The sequence below is a fragment of the Acomys minous genome, assembly GCF_964271855.1.
Source record: "Acomys minous genome assembly, chromosome: 16".
In the NCBI taxonomy this organism is placed as follows: domain Eukaryota; kingdom Metazoa; phylum Chordata; class Mammalia; order Rodentia; family Muridae; genus Acomys; species Acomys minous.
In genome coordinates this window covers 88,641,438-88,663,209 of record NC_140498.1, presented here as the reverse complement: position 1 = coordinate 88,663,209, position 21,772 = coordinate 88,641,438, and the positions used below count along the sequence as shown (strand labels likewise).

At 54.0% G+C, this 21,772-nt stretch overlaps 1 protein-coding gene across 1 annotated transcript in view; it reads left to right on the top strand.

The window, feature by feature from the left end:
• Window positions 1–21,772, top strand: part of RBM19 (RNA binding motif protein 19) — an 81,912-nt gene that overhangs the window by 16,682 nt on the left and 43,458 nt on the right. Inside the window, exons 16-21 of the mRNA XM_084763459.1 lie at window positions 209–329; window positions 6,671–6,816; window positions 6,958–7,018; window positions 7,937–8,016; window positions 9,754–9,809; window positions 10,383–10,499. Coding sequence (XP_084619585.1) covers window positions 209–329; window positions 6,671–6,816; window positions 6,958–7,018; window positions 7,937–8,016; window positions 9,754–9,809; window positions 10,383–10,499 — 581 coding nt within the window. The remainder of the gene's footprint in view (window positions 1–208; window positions 330–6,670; window positions 6,817–6,957; window positions 7,019–7,936; window positions 8,017–9,753; window positions 9,810–10,382; window positions 10,500–21,772) is intronic.

Below are 21,772 nucleotides of genomic sequence, written 5' to 3'. Positions count from 1 at the left end.
CTGTCTGTCTTTCTGGGGCTTTTGTACTTCATGACCTCAGCATCACATTAGTCCATGCAGGCTGTACCCACGTGCCTGGCTGTGAGAGGGGCCCCGGACCCAGCTGATTCAGGAAGGGCTCTATCGTCTCTGGCTCTTCTGTCAGGTGGTACTGAGAGAGCCGGGTCTCTGATGTGGACCCACAGCCTTGGCACCCCTGTCTCTGCAGTTCCACCATGTCCCCCTGTACCTGGAGTGGGCTCCAATTGGTGTCTTCGGCGTAGCCTCCCAGAAAAAAGATTCCCAACCTGAGCGGCCTGCAAAGAAAGAAGAGGCAGAGCAGGAGACTGGTAAGAGCACAGAGTCTGGGGTCACCGTGCAGTGGGCAGTGTTGGGAGGTGGGGCAGCTGAGGCTGTCATTAGGCCATTGGCCAGATGTCCCTTACTCTTCCTGTGGATAGATTGCGCAGGAGTGTCCAACACCCTTTTAAAAGGGGACTGTTGGGATCTTGTCCCATAAGGTAACCAATTTTTAGTTTCTCGGGTGAAGGTTATAGGGATGGAGTCTTTGAGTGTGCTGCCTGGGATTTGAGTCTGCTGACAGGGATTTGAAAGAGACTCTGAGAACCTTGTCGAAGAGATGGATCCTCTGAAGCAGCTTGGGTGTCACAGTGCCCCCTGGTGGTCAGGAAAGGAAGTGGTCCTCTTAGCTGGTGCTTCACTGTGGGGGAAGGGGCAGATGCATCATTGCCATTAGGTGCAGGACAGCTCTCCCTCATCCAGACTGATGCTCAGGAAGGAGTACCTGTCCCTTTGAGAACATGAAGCATCCAGGTAACATCCCTGGTGCACCCTGGGCAGTGGATCAGCAAGCTGAGGACTGTGGGGGTCAAGGTGTGGTGTGGAATTTACTGGGCTTTGTTTTGTTTTGACTTTCTCATGTAGCCCAGGGCAGTCTCAAGCTTCCCATGTGGCTAAGGATGTCCAAGCTTCAGGTCCTCCTGCCTCCGCTCCCGGAGTACTAGGAGGCTGGGTGACAGGTGTGTGGGCCGCACCCTATTCTCTATTAGAGTTCCTATTAGTAGACATAGGATATATTGCAGCAAGGAAAGCAAAGGGGTACCGAGGTTTGGCAGATGGAGGGTTCGGATCCTCGCCTAGGTTGAGGTCTCTGCTCACTGTCCACTGAGGGCTGCGCCATAGTTCCAGATGGGTAATCACCTCTCTGTCTCTGCCCTTTGACCCCGACACATTCTGTTTGTCACATTCAGATAGCTGGTGAGACGTGCAAACCCCTTCCTGCGTCTGTTAGGAGGCAGCACGGTTGTCTGTCCTCCCCCCTCATCCCCCCAGAGGTCCCCTCAATCCCTCGTGATCTTATCAAGCGATATTTCTTCTTGTGGTTCCCCATTTGATTTTTCACTGGGGTTGGGGTTGGAGCCTCAGTCTGTGGATGCTCAGCAGGTGCCTATCCATTGAGCTGCCTGCCTCTACCTGCCTTTGTCCTTACCCCACGTCACCCCAGGCCTCCAGCTGCCTTGCTTCTCGGCTCTCTACTACACTTGAGCCTGTGAGGTATATTTGACATAAAAGCAAATACATGAGAATTAGCCAGGGCCAGGGTCCCTAATGATATACCCTGGGAGGCCCGGCTCCTGACTGGGCAGCAGTGTCGGGTTGTGAGGCACTGGACCACCCACGACGATAGGGCTCTGCTCACCTGTCCTCATGCATCCCTCCCTGGTCTCCAGTGATCCCGGTAAACACTGGAGTTTATACTCTGTTTCTCCCTTTTCACTCTGTCTTGGCCAAGCTGTCACTGAGGTCAGGTGCCCGGCACCCCACTCAGCCATTAGACATAGGGCAGGACAGCTGCACAGATAAATGTCGAGGCTGTGAAGACAGTGGGAGCCTTGTCACTCCACCCCTGTGCAGGGAGGGCTGGTTATGGTGGTGTTTGTGTCCTGAGCCGCTGGCACACTGTGACGCATGAGGGTGACTTTAGGTGGTTGTGGCCCGAGCCTGTGTGGTCAGTGGAACCTGAGTTAGACTAACAGCAGCAGCGCTGCGCTTGGGGGAGATGCACCTGCTGTCCAGTGCATGGGCAGCTGCCTGCTCCTTGCCATGGCCGGGGGAGTGCCTCCCTTCTCTGAGCTCTGAGTGGGTGATGGCCATTAGGGTACCCAAGGTTACTGTTGTCACCTACAGGCTGAGAACCATGTGGCATGATAGTGCTCTTATAGCTGCCTAGAGCTGCGTGACAGCCACTGTGCAGACTGACTGGCTGTACCCACAGAGTCTGTTTCCCAGAGCTGCCGGCTGGGTGGCGGGGGGCAGGTAGTGCAGCTGAGCTGGACTGAGCAGTATCACTGGTGGCCTTGGGTATAGAGGTTTCCTGACACCGGGGTCTGGGGTCTGGGGTTGGTACTCTGTCCCTTTGTCTGCGCCCACCCCACCCCCACCCAACCAGGTCCTGACCCTGGGAGGGGCTAGTTTCCAAGGCCACAGCCTGTTAACTGCACCAAGGCAACCTCAGCTGGGAGGAGGGCCCAGCTACCCTCCCAAATTTGGACTAGGAATCCATCCCTGGCTATACCCCTACCCAGGTACACCTCGTTCATGTCATCCTTAACTGCCCGGAGCTGCTCTGGTTCCCCGAGCTGTCTCTGTCTGCGCCTCCCCGCTTCCCCTTCCCCACCCCCCACCCCCGTGACTCCTCTGACTACACAGTCCCCAGTCCTCTTGAGTTTCCTCCTGCCCCTGCCCACTGCATATTGTTCCTAGGGTACGGCTGGCCAGCTCCCCCATCCCTGCAGGGTGAGGACCTGGAACGCTAGGGACCCAGCCGAGGATTTCACAGGCAAGCAGGGGGAGGGGTGGGCAGGCTTTTCTGCAGCGAGCTTCCGGTCCCTGCATGAGTCCCGAGGGACAGGAACAGCGTGTTTTATCTTCCCACAACCAAGACCCTCACCTCCAGATAAAGGGCTGTGAGTCAGGGGAGGTCCCACAAAGCTGCTTGCTGCTGATAACAGCCTGTCGCTGTAGGCCTCACAGGAGCCTGGAGTGGGGAGGGGCTGGGGAATCCTACAGCCTGATTATAATGACGCCCCCTGTGGCCGCCCGTGACTGGCTGTCATTGTACTGACTGAGGCAGAAGTGGATTTTCCCTGCCCCTCCCGGTCCCTGCAGCCCACCAGCTCACCTCAGCCCTGGCCCTTGCCCAACCCTCCACCTTTCTAACTCCTTCCCCCACCCCCTCCTTTGGTTCTCCTTGATTCTCTTGTCATCCATCTGGACTTCATGGTACCCAGTTTTTCTGTTTTGTTTTGTCTCTCTTTTGTCTTCCCCGCTTGGGGCTAAAGCAGAAACACGTTTAAAAAAAAAAACAAAACACCTTGTCTTTGTCACCCTGGCATTTAGCCACCTCAAGCCCTCCTTGGGCCCAGATGCAGGTCCCAGCAGGGCTGGTGGTTAGGTATAAGGTGGCTGGGATGAGGTCCCCCAGATGTGTGGTGCAGGCAGGTGTAGTGGATGTAAACATGTTCTGTTTTGATCCCAAGCATGGGATGGGGAACAGACTTGTGAGAGATCAGGTGGTGTTTATCCACTAGAAGATAAACCACCTCGTGCAGAGTCTTGGGTTTTGCCAGCAGAAACAAATCTTAGTACAGACCTTTTGGGGCCTTGGTATTGTTTGGCTGTTCATTGCTCCACTTCGAGATGCTCCTAGAGAGATCACTTCCAGGCTCTGGGTTCCAGCTGCTGTTTCCAGGTTCCAGCAGCAACTTTGGTTTAATTGCTGGTCTGCTAAAATCCGGCCGACACTACACCAGAAAAATTGCTCCCAGGAACTAAGTTCAAAAAGGTCTACTTTTCCTGTTCCCATTAACCTCTTTTCTCTCCTATCTAGGGTAAGTGGGATGGAAGGGAAGTATAAGCATTAGAAAATCCCAAGGAGAAGAGACAGGGCCAGTTCTCCCTGCTTGGAGCTGTCTCACCTCTAGAGTCAGGGACTCACAGTTTTTCCTTCAGCAGCTCCAGGAGGGCCCACCAGGCAATGTGCAGTGTGCACAGGACAGGGCTGAGGTTTCGGATGGGAAACGGTCCTCTTGGATGCTTGTGCAGGCAGGTTCCCTGGTCCCTCCTTGCTCTTTCTCAGCGCATTCTGTAAGCGGAGCCTTTATTGACACCCTTTATAGTTGGTGAGAAAGAGGGAACCCCTGAGATGTTGTGGGACCCGAGTTAGGTCACATGCATGGACAGCATGTGACTCAGAGTAACCCGCCCAAGGTCGGAACTTGTGTCTGCGACCCCCCAGCTACTCAGGAGCACAGCGAGCATGGTTGCCGGCCCTGTGCTCCAGGCACAGGCTGAGTAGGAGGGACTCATTTCCACAGGTGCTTCTGGAGTGCAGCTCACTGTCCCGGGCCCAGCCTCACGCTTGGTGAGCTCCGCTCTTAGTTAAGCCAGTGAGGAAGGTGATTTCACAATGGCACCAGAGCTCAGAAAAAGAGGAAATCTGAGGAAAGTAATAGGGACTAGTTGAATGCTTTGTAACACAGTAGGCAGGAAGGACCCTCAGGGAGAATGCGTGCACTGTGACCTGATGGAGTTCCAGAGGTGGATAGAGTGGGTGCACGTGTGTGTGTACTGTCTTGGCCTCATTAAATGCTATTGTCTTAGCGTTTTTTGCTGTAAAGAAACACCATGACCAAGGCAGCTTTTATAAAGGAAAACTTTTCATTGGGGCTCGCTTACAGTTTCAGAGGTTTAGTCCACTCTCGTCATGACTGGAAACATGGTGGCACACAGGCAGGCATGGTGCTGGAGAAGGAGCCGAGAGTTCTACATCTTGGTCCACAGGCAGCAGGAGACTGCCACACGGCCTAGCTTGAGCATATGAGACCTCAAAGCCCACCCCAACAGTGACACACTTTTCCCAGCAAGGCCACACCTCCTAACGGTGCCACTCCCTGTGGCCTATGGGGACTATTTTCTTTCAATCCCCCATAGCCCATTCTGCAGATGGGGTGCTAAGGTAGGGATTCAGCCACTGGCTGTGCCACAGCTAGTTCATGGCAGAACCAGTGTGGCCTGCCCATGTGTCCTAGCTCCATGCCACCTGTAGTTTCCCCACCTCTTTTCCAGTACCAGGACGGGTGGAGGGAGGCTGGTAGCCCTGCCTGGGCTGTGGGAAGAATGCCTGCTGCACCAAAGCATGTCTTGCATTCCCAGTGGGGCGTTCTTCCTGATGTGGTTGGTTCATTGAAAATTGGCAGGCCATTGAGGCAGTTCTGAGCAGGCCAGCTGCATACCGTGGATAAGGTACCAGCAAAAAGCCCCCTACCTTCTGAGGCTGGGACTAGGCTGCAGCTGGCCTGCTAGGGAGGGACCTGCCCATCTTGGATACTGACCACAACCTTTCTCAGTCCCTTGCTAAAGCTGAGAGTCGCCTCCCTGTGAGCATCTGAACACGCTCTGAGGCACAGGCAGAGCCCCAGGTACACACTCCAGGGCTGTCTGGCTCCTGCCCCGTGAGTGGATGCTGCTGAGAGCTAGCTGAGTCCAAACCGAGGATGGGAGCGGACAGGGTCAGCAGTGTTGCACAGGTCAGGGCGTGGTGCATGAAGCCAGCAAACTGATTCCTTTGCTGGCCCCAACTGAGGCTGAAAACCAAGTGCTACCAACTTTAGGTGTAAGAATTGAGAGTGACTTTTAAAAACAGGTACATTTTCCTTTTCTTAAAAACCCCACAGGAAGACCAAACCTGTTTGCTAAGGCCTGAGTCTGGGCTCTGGGCTAGGCCCACAGAGAGTTGAGGGCACAGCTGAATTTCCCACTGTGTCTGAGAGGTGACCGTGCCATTGATGTCACTGTGCCATTTCCATTGGGCTTATAGGGGTGGGTTTGTGGGGTTGACACTCAGTTACAGCTAGTTTGAGGCTTTCAGAAGGGTGGAGCCTCTGATGGACAGAGCTGAGCACCGGGAAGTCCCGCCCACATGTAGAAGCTAGAGTGGGAGCCTAGAACAGCAGTTTGTCACTTGGGCCTGTTCTGACCTTTCTGGTTTCTGACCTCCAGGGTGAGCATCTCCCTCGCTCGCTCGCTCTCACAGCAGTGCATCAGGGGGCTTTGGGTTCAATACTCCGGGTCCAGGGTTCCTGACAGTGAATTGTCTCAGCCCCATTCTACAATGTGGAGAAATTCAAATTAGACTTTAGTTTGAAAGTTCATCAAGGTTCGGTTGGTTGGTTGGTTTTTGAGGAAAAATAACATTTTGCTTAGGTTCATGGTCAAAGACATAGTACATGTAGTAATTTATTTAAAGTTAAGACCAATGCAGCCTCGGCCTGTTTAGCTCTCACAGCTTTGGGCTCCATTTAAATGGGACCACCAGCAAATCATCTGTGCGTCTGCCTGCCTGTCTTATACCACCCCCCCACCCCCGTCTCTCCCTCCTTCCTCCCTCTCTTTCTCTCTCTTCCCCTCCCCCATCTCTCCCTCACTCTCTGCTTTTCTCCTTCTCTCCCTTTCTCCCTCTCTCCCTCCCTCTCCTCTCGCCCCCTCTCCCCACCTCCCTCTGCAGCTCATACAGGAGCCCTGTAATGTAGGTTTCGAGCTCTAGGCTCTGAGATGTCTGTGTTGGCAGTGACCCCATGTAACACACTGGTTTGTTTGTTGATGGGAACAGCACTCGACACAGAAGGAGCAGAGGCCTTCACAGGCAAGGTGGAAGAGGAAGAAGAGGAGGAAGAGGAAGAGGAAGAAAGTGTCCCAGGATGCACTTTGTTTATTAAGAACCTCAACTTCAGTACCACAGAGGAAACACTGAAGGAAGTGAGTGAGATGGGGGACAGGGAAGGACACCCTCAGGCTACGGCCTGATGACAGCATGGGCCCCCTCATTCACCTCAGAGGCAGGTCCTCACATAAGGGAGCAGTGGCCACTGCCCGGTGACAGGAACTTGTCTTTTGCAGGTGTTTTCCAGAGTAGGAGCTGTAAAGAGCTGCACAGTCTCCAAGAAAAAGAATAAATCAGGTATTTATCCCCCTGACTCAGCAGGAGTGTGTGAGAGAGGGAGACAGGACCCCACAAAGGCACATGTCACCGCCCTCTGGCCTGCCTCAGGCCTCCTGCTCTTTGGAAGACCCAGGTGTGACACACGGGGCTCTTCTCTCTCTAGAACTTTCCCTAATAGTGAGCAGCTTTGAAACAGTTCCATGGGGGCAACAGTGGGGAGCAGAAACCTTTGCTCCTCCTCTTACCTCTCTGTTCTGGAACTTTCCCAGGTGTGCCAAGAAATGGCTGCCCTTGGGTTTTCCCTTCTGTTTCCCAAAGGAAATACCCAGAGGAACAAGCTCTAGAACATTCTACTGACTCATTAATCTTGTGCCTCCCTGGCCAGTGGGCACATATGCCCCAGGTCTGTCTTTGAGCCCAGGGACTTTCCTGAGTCCTGTCTGTCCTCCTGGCTTCATAAGGGATGGGCAGGACCAGGCCATCCCCATCTGGTTAGGCAGGGTAGGCGAGGATACCACATGGACTGGATCAGCATGCTCCTCAATGGTTACTGAGAGCCGTGATGCCTACTTGGTGTTTCTTAGAGAGGTCCCAGGATGCTGCTTGTTGTACCATGGTCATCGCTGTTACTTCCCACTCACTCTGAAAAGCAGGACCCGATCAAGGGGTCAATTATACTGTCAGTTATCTGCTATTTAATAGCCAAGGAGGCCCCAGGTAGTAGTCCTGAAAGCCCCATTGGTGGTTCACCTTAGTGCCTGGTCCTGCATCTCTTAGCCCGAGCTGAGGCTTTTGTTTGTTTGTTTGTTTTTTGTTTTTTTAAGGAAGAGGGGTGTGAAAAGGGAAGGGAAAGTAAGTGGGGTCCATCCATGGAGTCTTCACATGCGGTCTGGTCTGAGCTCCGCCCCCACCCCCTTCTCTCCCTCTTTCCCTCAGGAGTGCTACTTTCAATGGGATTTGGGTTTGTGGAATACAAGAAGCCAGAGCAGGCCCAGAAAGCCCTCAAGCAGCTCCAGGTAAGCCGGGGTTCTGGGCCATCGTGATAAGACCTTGGCCCAGCACAGATGAAGGGCCTTTCTCTCCTGTGGTGGCTTTGTTCATTCATTCTTTTATCATGATTCCGAACATGCTCGCTCTAGCTCGCTGACTTTCTTCATGGACCCACCCGAGCCACACGTAAACTAGTCTCTAACTGTAGTCCCCAGCTGTAAAGCTGGTCATCAGCAAAATGACCCCCAGAAATCCCTCAGCTATCCCAGGAAGTGCAGCATGTGGGACTGTGCACACACGCAGGCCCGTCTGTCTGTCTACCCGGTACTCTATTGGACCATGAGTGTGAACTAGACCCGTCCCTCTCTCTGCTGGGGTGAGACAGGTTTCAGACCTAAGCAAACGTGCAAGGAGCACAGTGACAGGTGCACTGTGACAGTAACGCCTCCCCCGGGGGGACACTCCAGAAAACACAGAGGGCTCCTTCAGGAGATGGCAAGTGAGCCAATACTTGGCACGACAGAGAAATCATCTCCTCAGAGCTTTGGGAGCTGGGGATGGCAAGTGCAGAGGCCTGTGGCAGGGATGAGGCAGGGATGAGCTTTGTACATTTGAGAAGCAGAGAGGGGCCAGTATGGTGGGCAGCACTGGGGCAATGTTCTGGGAAGGCGGGGGGAGGGGGTGAGGAGAGGAGTGTAGAAGCCAAGACTTTCTTAGGGCCAGCATGGGACTCTGACTTGAGTCTTAGCACCATTTCCCCAGCTGCTGTGAGGAGCATGGGTAGTCAGGAGGTAAGTGGGGGAACCCTCGTGCCCCTCACAAGACGACACCCTAGCTTGGACCAAGGAGAAAGTTGGGGGAGGGGCTGAGAAGAGTCTAGGCAAAGAGGCAGGCTGCAATTCTCAACAGCAACAGCAGGCCTGGGGCCCGTGGCTGCCCTAGAGGGATCTGAATCTTGCTTAAGAAGACAGCCCCAAGGCCAGGTGTGGAGGCATGCAGCTTTAATCCTAGCTCTCAGGAGGACCTCTCAGTCCAGACCAGCAGGTCATAGGCTTGCCTGAGTTATATAGTAGACCTTGTCTCAAAAATATAAAGATAGCCAGAGCTCTGTGCGTCAGCAGTCCTCTCAGGCCATGCAGGGCAAAGGATGTAGCTCAGCCTGTGCCCTGTGAGGTTTTTGTCTTTCGTTGCCTAGAAATCCCACTTCGTTCCTGGACTCCCATGTCTTCATTTGACTCAAATTCAGCTCTGCACGTGGTCATCCCTATTTTCTCTTCTTCATCTTTCTCAAGAATGGGCAGCCCGGCATTTGCATGCATACCCTGTGCTGTCCTGTGTGGGAACGTGTGTACACATCACTGCTAGGGATCATGCATGCCCAGCCCCACGGGCTGCACTTCCTGGGACAGCTGAGGGGTTTCCAGGGGTCATTTTGCTAATGCACCAGCTTTGCAGCTGGGGACTGCAGTTTAAGCCAAGCTTACGTGTGCCTCGGGTGGCTTAGAACGAACGGTCCATGAAGAAAGAGCCTGTGAGCTAGAGCGAGCTGTCTGCAAACTAGACCTGCAGGCTCCTTTCCCTGAGAATGCCTCTGATAGTAGAAATGGCTCCCTGGGTGCCCAGGAGGTCAGGAGTACATGGGGGACTGGGTCTCTCTGGCCACCTGCCGCTCAGCTCAGGGAACTACTTTTGTGTCAGAGCCATCTCTGTCCTTGGTTCCCACCAACCTCAGGGACTTGAGGTCATTTTGTGTTGTATTCTAGGGTCACATCGTGGACGACCACAAGCTGGAAGTGCGGATCTCTGAGCGGGCCACTAAGTGAGTCCCCAGGTGTCTCCTTTGTCCTTGGATGGGTGCCAGCTCTCTCTGTCTGCCTGGTGCTGATTGTTCTGGGGTCTTCTGGTTCTTAAATGCTGATTCCTCACCTCATTGGGGTTCTTCCCAATTAAGGTTTCACTTGCCAACCGGGCCAGTGTCTGTCCCCTGGCTGCAGAGCTTTGACGTGTGTGTGTGTGTGTGTGTGTGTGTGTGTGTGTGTGTGTGTGTGTGTGTGTGTGTTTGTGTGAAAAAGAAGCAGATGATGGGACTGGGAGTGCAACTCAGGAGCAAGGTGCTGGTCCAGAATGCTCAAGGCCACCCCTCCTGGGGTTCTTCTCATGGTCCTTGGTATGGGACAGCAGCAATGGGCTGCATTGATGAGGGAGCAGCCATGGCAGTTCAGGGGAGAAGATAACTGTACTCACTGGCACCCCCAGTGGAAGACGGGCTGACACCCTCTACTTTCATCGTGGCTACTTCTGCAAGCCACTTGAAATGGGAAGGTGACAGGATCAGCATAGGTACAAGCAATTGACACCCCAAGTAACCTATTGTTTCCCCCACCCCGCCCAGGCCTGCCTTGACATCCACTCGGAAGAAACAGGTCCCCAAGAAGCAGACAACTTCCAAGATCCTGGTGCGGAATATCCCCTTCCAGGCCAACCAGAGGGAGATCCGGGAGCTTTTCAGGTGGGTCCCTGCCGCACTCCGTACTGGGCAGTGGGCACAGTGCCCGCTGGAGGTTGGGAGGTCACCCGGGTCTTGTGGGTGCTGTGGCCCACAGTGGGGCTTTCCAAACTCTGCCCTTGATCCATCTCCACTTATCTCAGGGATTGTGGTGGAGGAGTGCCTTAGCCTCCGTCTCAGAGGCAGGAGGATCACCGGGTGGGTGCCTGCACCCCAGGGCTGCCATTAGATATCAAGAGAGTCAGCAGTTCCGATGGCTGCAGCCTGTGGTCCCCCTGTGGGATTTACTGATGTCCCTTTGTGCGAGCGGGCTCTGCTCCAGGGCCATCAGTTCCTTCAAGGTGGGGCCCAGACACTGGGACTTCACCTCAGCTCCCCAGGGGACCCTAATGTCCTGAGGGGATCAAGACTACGATCTCAGTTGGCTCTGGGAAAAGCCATTTGGGGAGGACAGTGAATGTCCTACATACAACGCACAGATCGTGGTATGTTAGCACAGGAGGCAGGCCCGGCTAGGGGCCAGGTGATGATCAAAAACAGGCTGGCTGGGTCAGAGGTAGAAAAGCTGAAGGGCTCTTCCCCAGCCATGATGGCAGCCAGGAGCCTAGATTGATCCAGCTCACTCTGTTCCTGGTTTGAAAGATGATCCATCAATCTGATGATTTTTTTTTTCCCTCCAACATTTTTATTTTATGTGTATACAAGTTTTACTTCCATTTGTGTGCCATGTGCATACAGTGCCCCCAGAGGTCAGAGGAGGGCATGAGATCCCCTGGAAGTGGAGTTACAGGTGGTTGTGAGCTGCCATGTGGGCGCTGGGAATGAACCCAGGTCCTCTGGAAGAGCAGCCAGTGCTCTGACCGCTGCGCCATCTCTCCAGCCCTCCATCAGTCTGAACTCTTTACGAGAGATCCCAAAAGGACTGATGGACTCTTTCAAAACAAGCCACGCAGGCCTCAGGCTGGCCACCCCATACTTGCACAGTAGAGCGTCTGGAGAGTTGCTTAGATGGCTCTGCAGTAAGCCACAGTTGAAGGAGACATTTCTGTGATCCCATGAGAAGGGGGTGCTTGGTCCTGAGGCACCCCAAGACATGTGCTCTCCGAACATCGGGTGGGTGCGTTCACCTCTCCATTAGCGTACTTAGGGGCCTTGAGTGTCCCCTCCTCTCCTCTGCCACTGCCTACAGAGGCCCAGGGAAGAGCCAAGTCAGCAGCACACGGCCCCTGCTTGTCACTTTCTCAGATGATGTCTCTGGCAGAATGACCCATGGTGCCTTGCAAGACAGACAGTGGCTACATGACAAGTGCTAAGTTGTAGAGGGAACTATCTTTGTGACACTTGTGTCTTTACTCTTGCTGTGAGGTTAAGAGACGGGATGCTGCTTGGGGGAATCAGCTTCAAAACGCTTCCTCTAGCCCCGTTGTCATCCCCATCCCCTGGGGTGGGGGCGGGCACAGCCGAGGCCAGCACACCTTCCCCTCTGATGTCGGAGCTGTGGTGCCTGGTAAGATGGGTCCCAGTTGGGGGCGTGGTGGGTATTTTTTTTTTTCACTCACCCGCCACCAGCACACATCAGCCAAAAGGAGAGTGAGAGTGTCACCTCCATGCCTGCCTACTGTGACTCTGCTTTTTTTAAAGAGTCCAATCTCACAGCTGCCACATCAAAAGGGGTTGCTAAGAACCGTGTGTGTTGATCAGGGACCACGTCCCTCGGAGATGACAGTGTCACTTGGTCCCACAGTGCACTGGGGATGACATTTATCCAGGGAAACAAAAGGCTTCGAGGCAAGAGAAGGTGCTTTGTTTGATCTGTGTATTGTGTGTCTTTTTAGTAGACAGGGAATTAGTGTCTGCTGTGTGCACTTACACGGGGTGTCTCTTCCGCTCCGCCATTGTTCTGACTAAGCGGTCATAAACCCTGAAGCTGGAACCCTCCTCCCCGACAGGCAGGCAGGCACTGCCTCCCTTTTGTTAGCTTCCCAGTGGACATAGATCTGAGGCCGATTGCAGTGGTGGACAGCAGGGGTCACTGTGAGCCTTCCTGGGGATGTGAGGCTGGTGGTTCAGGCCTGATTCTAGACAAAGCCACCCACTGGCAAGCCAAAGGTCACTGTCTGAGAGAAGGCTTCAGGGTTTGGGGAGAACTGGATGACCTACTATGTCAGGCAGGATTGGGGGGGGGGCTTTTCCTGGTAGATCCGACCAAAATAACAACCCACGTTCCAGGGACCAACCTGTGCTGGGCGCTCTGCCTGGTGCCTGCCCTATAGATGGATCTGCTTGGAGCTTGCAGCCTGGCCATGGGAATGCGCGTCTCAGGGTCATGTGGCTCTCAGGGCTCTGACCAGAGCTCGGTCTCGTGAATCTGTTGTCCTCCCAGGTTGTCTTGGTGTGGACACTGTGTGGTGAATGAGTGGTTGGCATGAGGGAGGCACTGTGCTAGACACCAGGGAATGCAGCTGGTCAGGAGTCTCCTGCCACTGCCCTCAGAGGCCAGGCCAGAGGCACATGAGAACACTGGCCCTGTGCAGCAGGGCTTACCACCACAGGCCGGGGCAGGACATCATATACTGGTCCCTTTCACGAGTTTCCATAGTTCCTGGCCAAGAGACACCATGGCGCCTTGCACCTGTGGGTGCCTTGTCAGTAGTGATTTGAGAATCACCTTCCAGACTGAGCCATCAGCAGGTGGGGACAGTGCTACCACTCTCTGGTGTACATGCTGTGGGCTTCAGGGTCCCGACACATACTATGCTGAGGCCGGTCATGTGCATCTAATAAGTGTGCTGTGTCATGACATGTAATGATGCTTACTGTAGTCGGGCATACGTGCTGGGGGTGAGCACCTCACGTTCTCAGGGTCCCCTGTTGGGTCATCTGCAATTGTTATAACAGCTTCTGTTTCCTGGGAAGAAACTGCTCCCCATCCCAGATCCACACTCCTCACTAGTCCAGTGCCTCCAGCTGTCTTTCACTCTGGGGTCTTGTCAGCCCTCCTCCAACCAGATCCCCCAGGGCCTGCCGGGCTCTGTGAGATTACCCAGAGGCAGCGGCTACAGTGGGTGGCAACTGTGGTTCAGCAGCATCACCAAAGCAATAGGGGCAAGATTTGAAGCCACAGTCTGTCTTTACCTGCAGTGCAGAATCTTGAAGGTTCACTGTAGCTTTTCTCCTCATCTCCTTTCCTTGGCTATGTGCCTTCCACACTGCCATTATCTCTGCCCCATCAGCCTGCAAGGGTACCCAAAGGACTCCACTGCTCAGGCCCCTCTACCCTGTAGAAGGTCCAGCAGGGATGCTCAGGACTGTCTGCGCACCTGCCGCTCAGGCCTCACAACTGCAACCATAGGCACAAGTTCCTAGCGTCGCATTGTCTTCCTTGGAGTGGGCTTTGCCTTGAGTCTCTGGTTTCAGAAAAGCAAGAGTCTCCCTTCCAGGAAGGAGGCTTTGCAGGGCTGGCCTTGGTGGGCACACAGCCTGCAGTCACACAAGGCTCCGCACCTGGTTTGGTGTCCACTGTGAAACTACAGGGCTCAGAGACCTGCAGGTGTGTGGCGGGAGGGGACTAGGTTGTTTGGAGCCAGGGCAGTTTTGATGGTCAACCAGCCTCAGTTTCCTCATCCATAGGAGAGAAACCATAATGTGGCTTCCGATACCTCCCTGCTCTAGCAGCAAAGGGCATAGTCTGGGGGAAGGATGGACAGACAGACAAAGCCCTCTTTGGCCTGAAACTTAGGGAGACTAGTGTCAGGAGCCCAAGGTGGGAGAGAAAGCCTGGGTAGTGGGCAGGGAGATCGCGCAGCTGCAGCCGCAGCCTCCGTCAGGCTACTGGACTTCCAATATCCCCTGGGCACTTTCTGCTCAGAGTTTCCGTCCTCTCTTCCAAGGTATAGAAAAAAAGCTGCCTTCTTCCTGTCCACTCAGGGTTTGCTTCTTCCACTTCCGCTCTCTACTCCTAGCCTTCCTAGTCTCAGGACACAAGCAGTCATCTATGTGAGGACACACTTAGCTTCTCCCCAAGCTTGTGCCCTGAGACGTGTTCACTGGAGCTGTCCCCAGGCCTACAAGCTATGACCTCCCTCCTGAAAGGACCAGACACCACACTGATGCTACAGACTGGATGACTTCTGAGACAGCCTATAGATAACGGAGCTCAAGCCTAGGGGCCCTGAGGCCTTTCCCTAGTCACCAGCCAGTCACTGCGGAGCCCAGGTGCATGGCTGTTCTGTAGGAAACCCCCACTGTTCCCTCCCCCAGACAAGTCCTTCTGCCTCAGTTTCTCTGTAAAGTGTTCTTATAGCTGCCTACCCTCCCAGGACACAGAACCCTTGGTATTCAGAAGTTACCCCACAAAGGCGGGGCCTATGGTCCCTCCTAAGACTTGGCTGTTGCAGAATGTCCTTGTCACCTGGCTCACCACAGCTTGAGGTACCATTGATAAACTATAGACCATATATGGCCCATATGGTTTCTATAGGGCCACTGGCATTAGGATGGTGGGCTGTGTCCTGAGCTGAGGTGCCTACAGCCCTAGTTCTCAGGATAAGAAAACCCATCAGCCTGGGTCCCACACAGCTCTGCCAACCGCCACTCAGTTTACACAGCACTCACCAGAGAAGCTCCCTCTCCAGCCCCTTGCTCTCACTTCACACCCACCCTTTGCCAGATCTGAGACCCTGTAGCCGCTCTGGCTCCCCCTTCCCTCCTTTTGTTTCTCCCTCCCAGCTTCCCCTCTGAGTGGCCCCACACATAGCCAAGGCTTCTGATTATCATACTGGGGTTCCTGTACCTTGGAATCCTCAGACATAACCACAGTCTTCGAGATAGTAAGATAAGAGGCACAGCCAGGGCTCCTAGCCCAGCCCCACCATCCCTAGCTGTGTGATGTGGGCCATGTTACCCACGTAACATGTGTTTGAGTCTCATCTAGATGGGACTCGGCACTGCCTCTGTGGTTATGGCTGTGTAGATGGAGGCCTTCAGCTCACCCTTGGCTGAATCCCTTCCACCTGGTCTATTCGCATCTCCCACTTTTCTCCCAACCTGTCTGCCAGCTCCCCTTTGACCTCTGCCCAGGCAGTTATCTCTTTCTCGAACAACCCCCCTCCCCAGACTGTAAGGCCAGATGTCATTGCAGTCACACAATGTGCACAGGAGCCTGGTACCCAGTGGGTACACATTAAATGCTCACAGAGTGTGTAGCCCTACTGTGTACAGCCCTACTGTGCAGAGCCTTACTCTAGACTGCTGATGAAGTCGAAGCTTGGAAGGCACAGAGAGGATTAGCAGTTTGCCTAGGGTCACACAGCTCTGTGGTGGTGTAGTTAGCCCTCACTCTAGAGTCCAGGATCTTCCCGGGACTGTCCCTGGAGGGCAGCGATGTCCACTGCCTCTCAGATTGGCCAGGCTCTGGCTCCAGATAGAACAAGAATACAGCTTTTTGTTTTGTTTTGTTTTTTTCCTTTTTTCTCTCTCCCTGATATTTCCTCCTCAGAGGTGTGAGCCACCTGCTAGGGTGTGAATGGGCAATTCACAACAGGTGTCCGGAGCCCTTAATTACACACCTGGGTCTCCTGTGCCCTGCACACCTGTTGTGCTGACTTTGTGGACAGCTCAGTCTGTCCCTGTCGGCTCATTTCTTCTCACAGTCACCGTGACAGCAGAGGGAAGGCTGAGGCAGCCAGTGGCCTCCCTCCCCTGCCGAGGACTCAGGGCTCTGCTGTATCAGCTCCTGGTTCCTGGGCATATTTTCTAGAAGCTTCAAGTTCTTTGAGCCACTCTGCAGAGTGGGTGTGATGAGGGGAGGGGACCTCGGGTTGCTCTGGTTCTCCTGAAAGAAGCCACACCCTGGACCAGTGGTGTACTCTGCCTCACAGGCAGACCCTCCCGTGCCCATTGGCACCTCATGGTGTATGTCCATGTGCTCCCCGTGACATGGGCCCCACGCTGGCCCCGTGCGTCCATCTTTCTGTCTTAGATCTGCGGAGATCCCAGATCAGAGTAGGATTGTGGGCTTTGAGTGATCATGTTTGCATCTCAGGAAGGTCAGCAAAGGTTTCTGATGGCGTTGACCAGATGCAGAGGTGCAAGTGGGTCAAAGCTTGAGTATGGGCTGGAGAGATGGCTCAGTAGTTAAGAGCACTGGTTGCTCTTCTAGAGGTCCTGAGTTCAATTCCCAGCAACCACATGGAGGCTCACAACCATCTATAATGTGATCTGATGCCCTCTTCTGGTGCATGTGTACATGCAGGCAGAGCATTGTATACATAATAGTAAATAACTAATAAAAAAAAAAACTTGAGTGCTCACACACCACACCTTAGCCAGTGCCCCACACCAGACACAGCCATCCCTAGCTATCCCCACACAGCTCCCGGTCCTGCCTGCTGCCAACTTTTGTGCCTTTGCCAACATGCTGCGTGCATCCAGTGAGGTACCACTCCCCACCTTGGGCATCCATGCCCGCCTGTGGAAGTGTATCCGTGGCCGCTGTAAGGTACATCCACATGCTGGCTAGGTGAGCCATGGCTTGCTCGCTTATTGCTGCGTCTTGCTTTTCAGGGGGCAGTGCTGCGGTGTGTCTCACTGCAGACCAGTCTAGCCTTCTGCAGGGCTCAGCTGTTGTGCATACAGCTCATAGGGCACATGCATCCTGGATCTCTCTGGGTGCCACCACTGAGCAAGCTCCAGAGAAGCTTTGTCCAGTGTGTGCTCAGCACCAGTGTGCAAGCATCTGTACCCCGTGCATACCCCACATCTAGCCAGTGCACCATGACTTGCCCACCTTTTCTACCCTATCATTTGTGGACTCTTGCTCAGTTGCTTGCTGATTTTCTTTTGTAGTTGTCTGATTTTATATGTGTGTGTGTACATGCATATATGTACATGTGTATATATACATGCGCACATGTACATGTATATAATATATATGCATGTACACATACATGCACATGTGTCTATGGGAGGGCATTTGCCCACAAAGACAGAAAAGCTGTTAGATCTCCTGGAGCTGGAGTTACAGATGGTTGTGAGCTGCCATGTGGGTGCTGGAAACTGACCCCCATCTTCCGGAATAGAAGCAAGCTCTTTTAGCCGCTGAACATCCCCACAGTCCCGGTTGTCTGATCTTTAAACTAACTTCTCTTACTAACTTTCTAATCGGCTCTGTCACTCTGTATACTCTGGAACCACGTTCCAGGCTACATGATCACAACAGCTCTGTGGTCCCGTGGCAGCTCAGAGGCCACTCACGCATGGCTGTCACTCAGTCGCCTCCTTCCCCGGGGTCTCTGCCTCCTCCCCTCTTTTCTCCTGTGAGACTTTCTGTGTCAGGCACATTGTTGTGCCTGGCTGGGACCCATTGTTGTGCCTGGCTGAGGTGGAGGCTTCCTCCCTGTCCTCACTGTGGAGTTAGCCTGCCTGCCAGGTGCTGCTCTGCCACCTGGTGCCACTCCTACAGCCTGGCCCATCCACACTACCAGAACAGTCTGAATGACTGTTACCACACACTGGACTATGTGGCTCTCTGCACTTCCGTCTGGTCTCTGGATCTTATTGGCTAAGGCTGTCTACTGCCCTTTGGGGAGAGTATAGCAGGGGCTTTTGTGTCCCCTGCACTTCAGGTTCCTGTGGGTTGAGCCCGCTAGCAGCTCTGGATGTGGGTTGCCAGCCATGTTAGGTCATACATGTGGCTTCAGTGAGGGTCAGGACAGAGGGAAACTAGGACAATAACTGAGGCTCTGTGTGGCCGTAGGATGGCTTGTCACACCTGGAGTGGAGCCAAAGTGGCTAGCAGTGCCCTCACTCTCCGTGCACTCCCTGCCTTCCATAAGCATCAAAGAGAACCCCGGCCAGAGCCACAGTCCAGAGTTGTACTTTTCAATTCTTCTGTCCAGCATTGGCATAGGTTTGGGCTCCTGGTGGGTCCGTGGGCATTAGCTGTGACGTTAACATTAGTTAGGTTCCCAATTCTTACTGCCATGGGACAGGGCACAATGGACAGGATCTCCTGACCACAACTCCTACTGTACCTGAAGCAGTCTGTACCTGGGGCTCCCTTCAGGCTCCACAACAGAGCAGGGTGCAGGGCTACACTGTCTGCAACATCCTTGTGTAAAATAGCCAAGGCTAGTCTCCTGTAAATCTGTAAAGGACTTCAGATTTCAGCTAGGAAGTCAATACCCCAAACCGTGACAGATGGCAGTAGTGAGCTGCCCATCGCAGGAGTAAGCCTGTGGCAGCTGTTGGGAAGACTTGGGAAGCTACTGAGTCATGCAGCAGCCATCTGTGACCTAGAAGGTCCAGGCCCCGGTCAGTCACAGCCACTCTGGTCTTTGATCAGGAGTAAATCTGCCTCCTCGATCGACAATCAGCACGCGAGAAGTCACCCCGACTTCCATAAGCTGCATAGCTTTTAGGACTTGAAATCTAAGCTAGTTGATACAAACCTGGCACCCTGGGAAGCTGGCAGTGCCAAGCCTTGTTGTCTGTGGTGTGAAGGAACAAGCGCTGCAATGGGGGAGGGGGACCTCGACCCTCCTCAGAGGCAGAATTGGGTCTGCAGTGTGGGTGCATAGCCAAAGTTCTAAATGCGCCTCTGCTGGTAAGCTACCCCCCTCTCCACCCCCCACCTCTGCCAAGCCTCAAACTCAGGGCAACACCAAATGATGGTTCCTCTGCTGCTCCACCAGGGCCAGCCCCTCGCTAAGAGGAGAGTTTTGAGGTTATCTGGTGTCTCCTTTCTCAGACATCAGAAGTTGGCTGTGAGCTCGGAAGGAGCCAATGTGATTTTCCACGTCGAAACCTGATCTCAACTGCTGCTTGACCTCTCTTGGCCTGTGTTGGCTGAATGACTCCATGCAGTTGTTTCACCTATGGCAGAGCCTGTATGCCCTCTAAGACAGCAAAACCCATTGGTTGTACCTGCCTAGAATTCAGTTCTGGGGGGTGAGGAGGCTGCCTGGGCTTTGCAGAGAATGGCATTGCAATTGATTAGTAATGTCTGCTATGACTGCAGGAGCAGCAGCATTGACACGTGAGCAGCCACAGATTGTACTAGCGATGTGGTGTTCATCTGCTACAAGGGTGTTTCCATTTGTTTAGCTGACAGAGCACGGTCCCTTGCTTGTGGGGAAGCCTGTTTTCCCTCCTTATGAAACCAGCGCTGGCATGTGTACATCTTCCTCCTGCAGATGGCCTTTCGCTATATTGAGAGAAGACAAAGCACTCAGACTGAAGTTGGGCACCCTGGGCCACGGTTCCTCCCTCCATAGGGGACACTTGGCCCACTGGCTTTTCTCACTGCACACAATGGCTAGTCCAGCCCCGCGCTCTGTTTGGTCTTGCCCATACCTCAGTTGTCGGAGCCAGTACAGGGCTCCACCTGTCTGTCTCCTAGCATCCTGGGTATGGAAGGCAGAGAGAGCCAACCGGCTTGGGAGATGGTCCCTCCCACGTCACAGAGCTTTCAAGTGAGCAGGACTATGCAGGCATCTGTAAGGGGCTGACCTCGCCATCTCAGGGTGGTCAGCTCCCAAAGGGATGAGGACTGGCCTGGCTGGCCTTTTGGTTAGCCATAGTCTCTCCAGGCAGCAGACTTTGATTAAAGAATCATTGCAGAAGACTGGCTCTTAACCTTAGTGCCAGTGTTTAGTACCACAGACTTGCTGGGCCCACTTAAGCCTGCAGATCTTTTTCTCTGTAAGCCTCATTGGTGGTTGTGCAGCCTTTAATTTTGGTGCAGTTTCCCAATTAACGTTGGTCACTGGCCGATGGCGCCTCTGGCGCTCTGTGGCATGTCATCATCAGTCTGTGTGCCTGATAGTGGAATATGGGCAGAGGGCTCCAAGGGTCACAGGACAGGTGGCTCAGAGAGAGGGCAGCAGCCGTTAAAGCTGGCACTGTGGGGCCACGAGCACAGTGCTGTGGGAGTGGCTATCTCAAGAACTGTGTGGTGTTCACCCAGTACAACCATCCAGGCCTACCATGGAGGGCGCTGGAGCAGGGCTGCTGAGTCCTGGCTCTGCCACCTGTCTCCATCAGAGAAGTCATGTTGGTCTCTGCCCCTCAGAGTCCACACCTGTGGGGACTGCAGCCAGTCTTCACCAGCACTCCCAAGTAACACAGAGCCTGGTACTAATGCCACGGTTCTCAAACTGTACCCAGGAACCTTAAGTGCCACAGTGAGCCTGGGTCAGCTGTGATGGGGGGGCTGCTGCAGACTAGGGTCTGAAGGATCTCATTAGAACTTACAGACATTCTGAGGGTGTGTGGGGTGTTGCGTAGCAAAGGAGTCTGGGAACTGTGCCTGGAGTACACAGCAATGCCTGATGCTGGGCTGCAGCTAGAAGGTATGCAGATTCCTAGATCCCTTCCCGTTTCTGCCTTTGTAAGTTTCCTCCATGTCAGGGTGTCTACTGCCTACCCCCGTGGCCCCCCACCCCACCCCCACTCACCTCTTTACTTTTAGATAAATGTCAGAACACTTGTTTCCTGAGCCTAGTTTTAGGGACCAGCAGGCACTTCTCCCAGAAAGAATGCTTCTCCCTATCTGTTCCCAGCAAGGATCAGCCTCAGATGTAAGTGGAGTGTGGCTCCTCCAGAGAACTGGCCTTCCACCCAACGCTTATCTACCCAGACTGTGGAGTGGGACATTCCAGAAGGGTGCTCAGGTGCCAGGGTAGGGCCGCACTGTGCACACGGCTTCCTCCCTCTCCTGGAGACAGCTGCCTCACTGGCTTTCCCTCTCTCTGTCCTCTGAGCAGGGAGAGGCTTCTCCAGTGCTGAAGGGGGAGAAAGCAAGCACACAGGGCACACGAGGTGCTCACTCATGTGCACAGAGTAAAGATCAGGAGAAAGCACGCCCATTGGCAGCCAGCGCTGGTCCATGTAAGGCGGCCTGGACTCCCTTCCTGTGCTGCTGCTGTGTTCGGAGGACGAGCACTTCTCGGTCCATACCTCTGTGGCGGAGCTGCTGGCGAGGACTTGAGAGCATCACACAGATGGCTCTGGTCCAACCCATGGCCAGTCCTCTCTGCCCTTGTGTATCTTCACCTTTGAACTCCTGGTCCAGCCCATTGTTTGAATTTCCTTGTTGTAAATGTAGCCGGGACAGTAGTGGCCACTGCAGTTTCTGCCCCACTTCAAAGCCTTAAAACACCTTCAGGATCATTATCTCTGCACAAATCGAAGCTTTGCTCTTAAAGGCTTTCTCCCCACGCTTAAGTGAATCTCATTCCAAAGAGCGTGGGAAAGTGAGCAAAAGCCACAAAAGC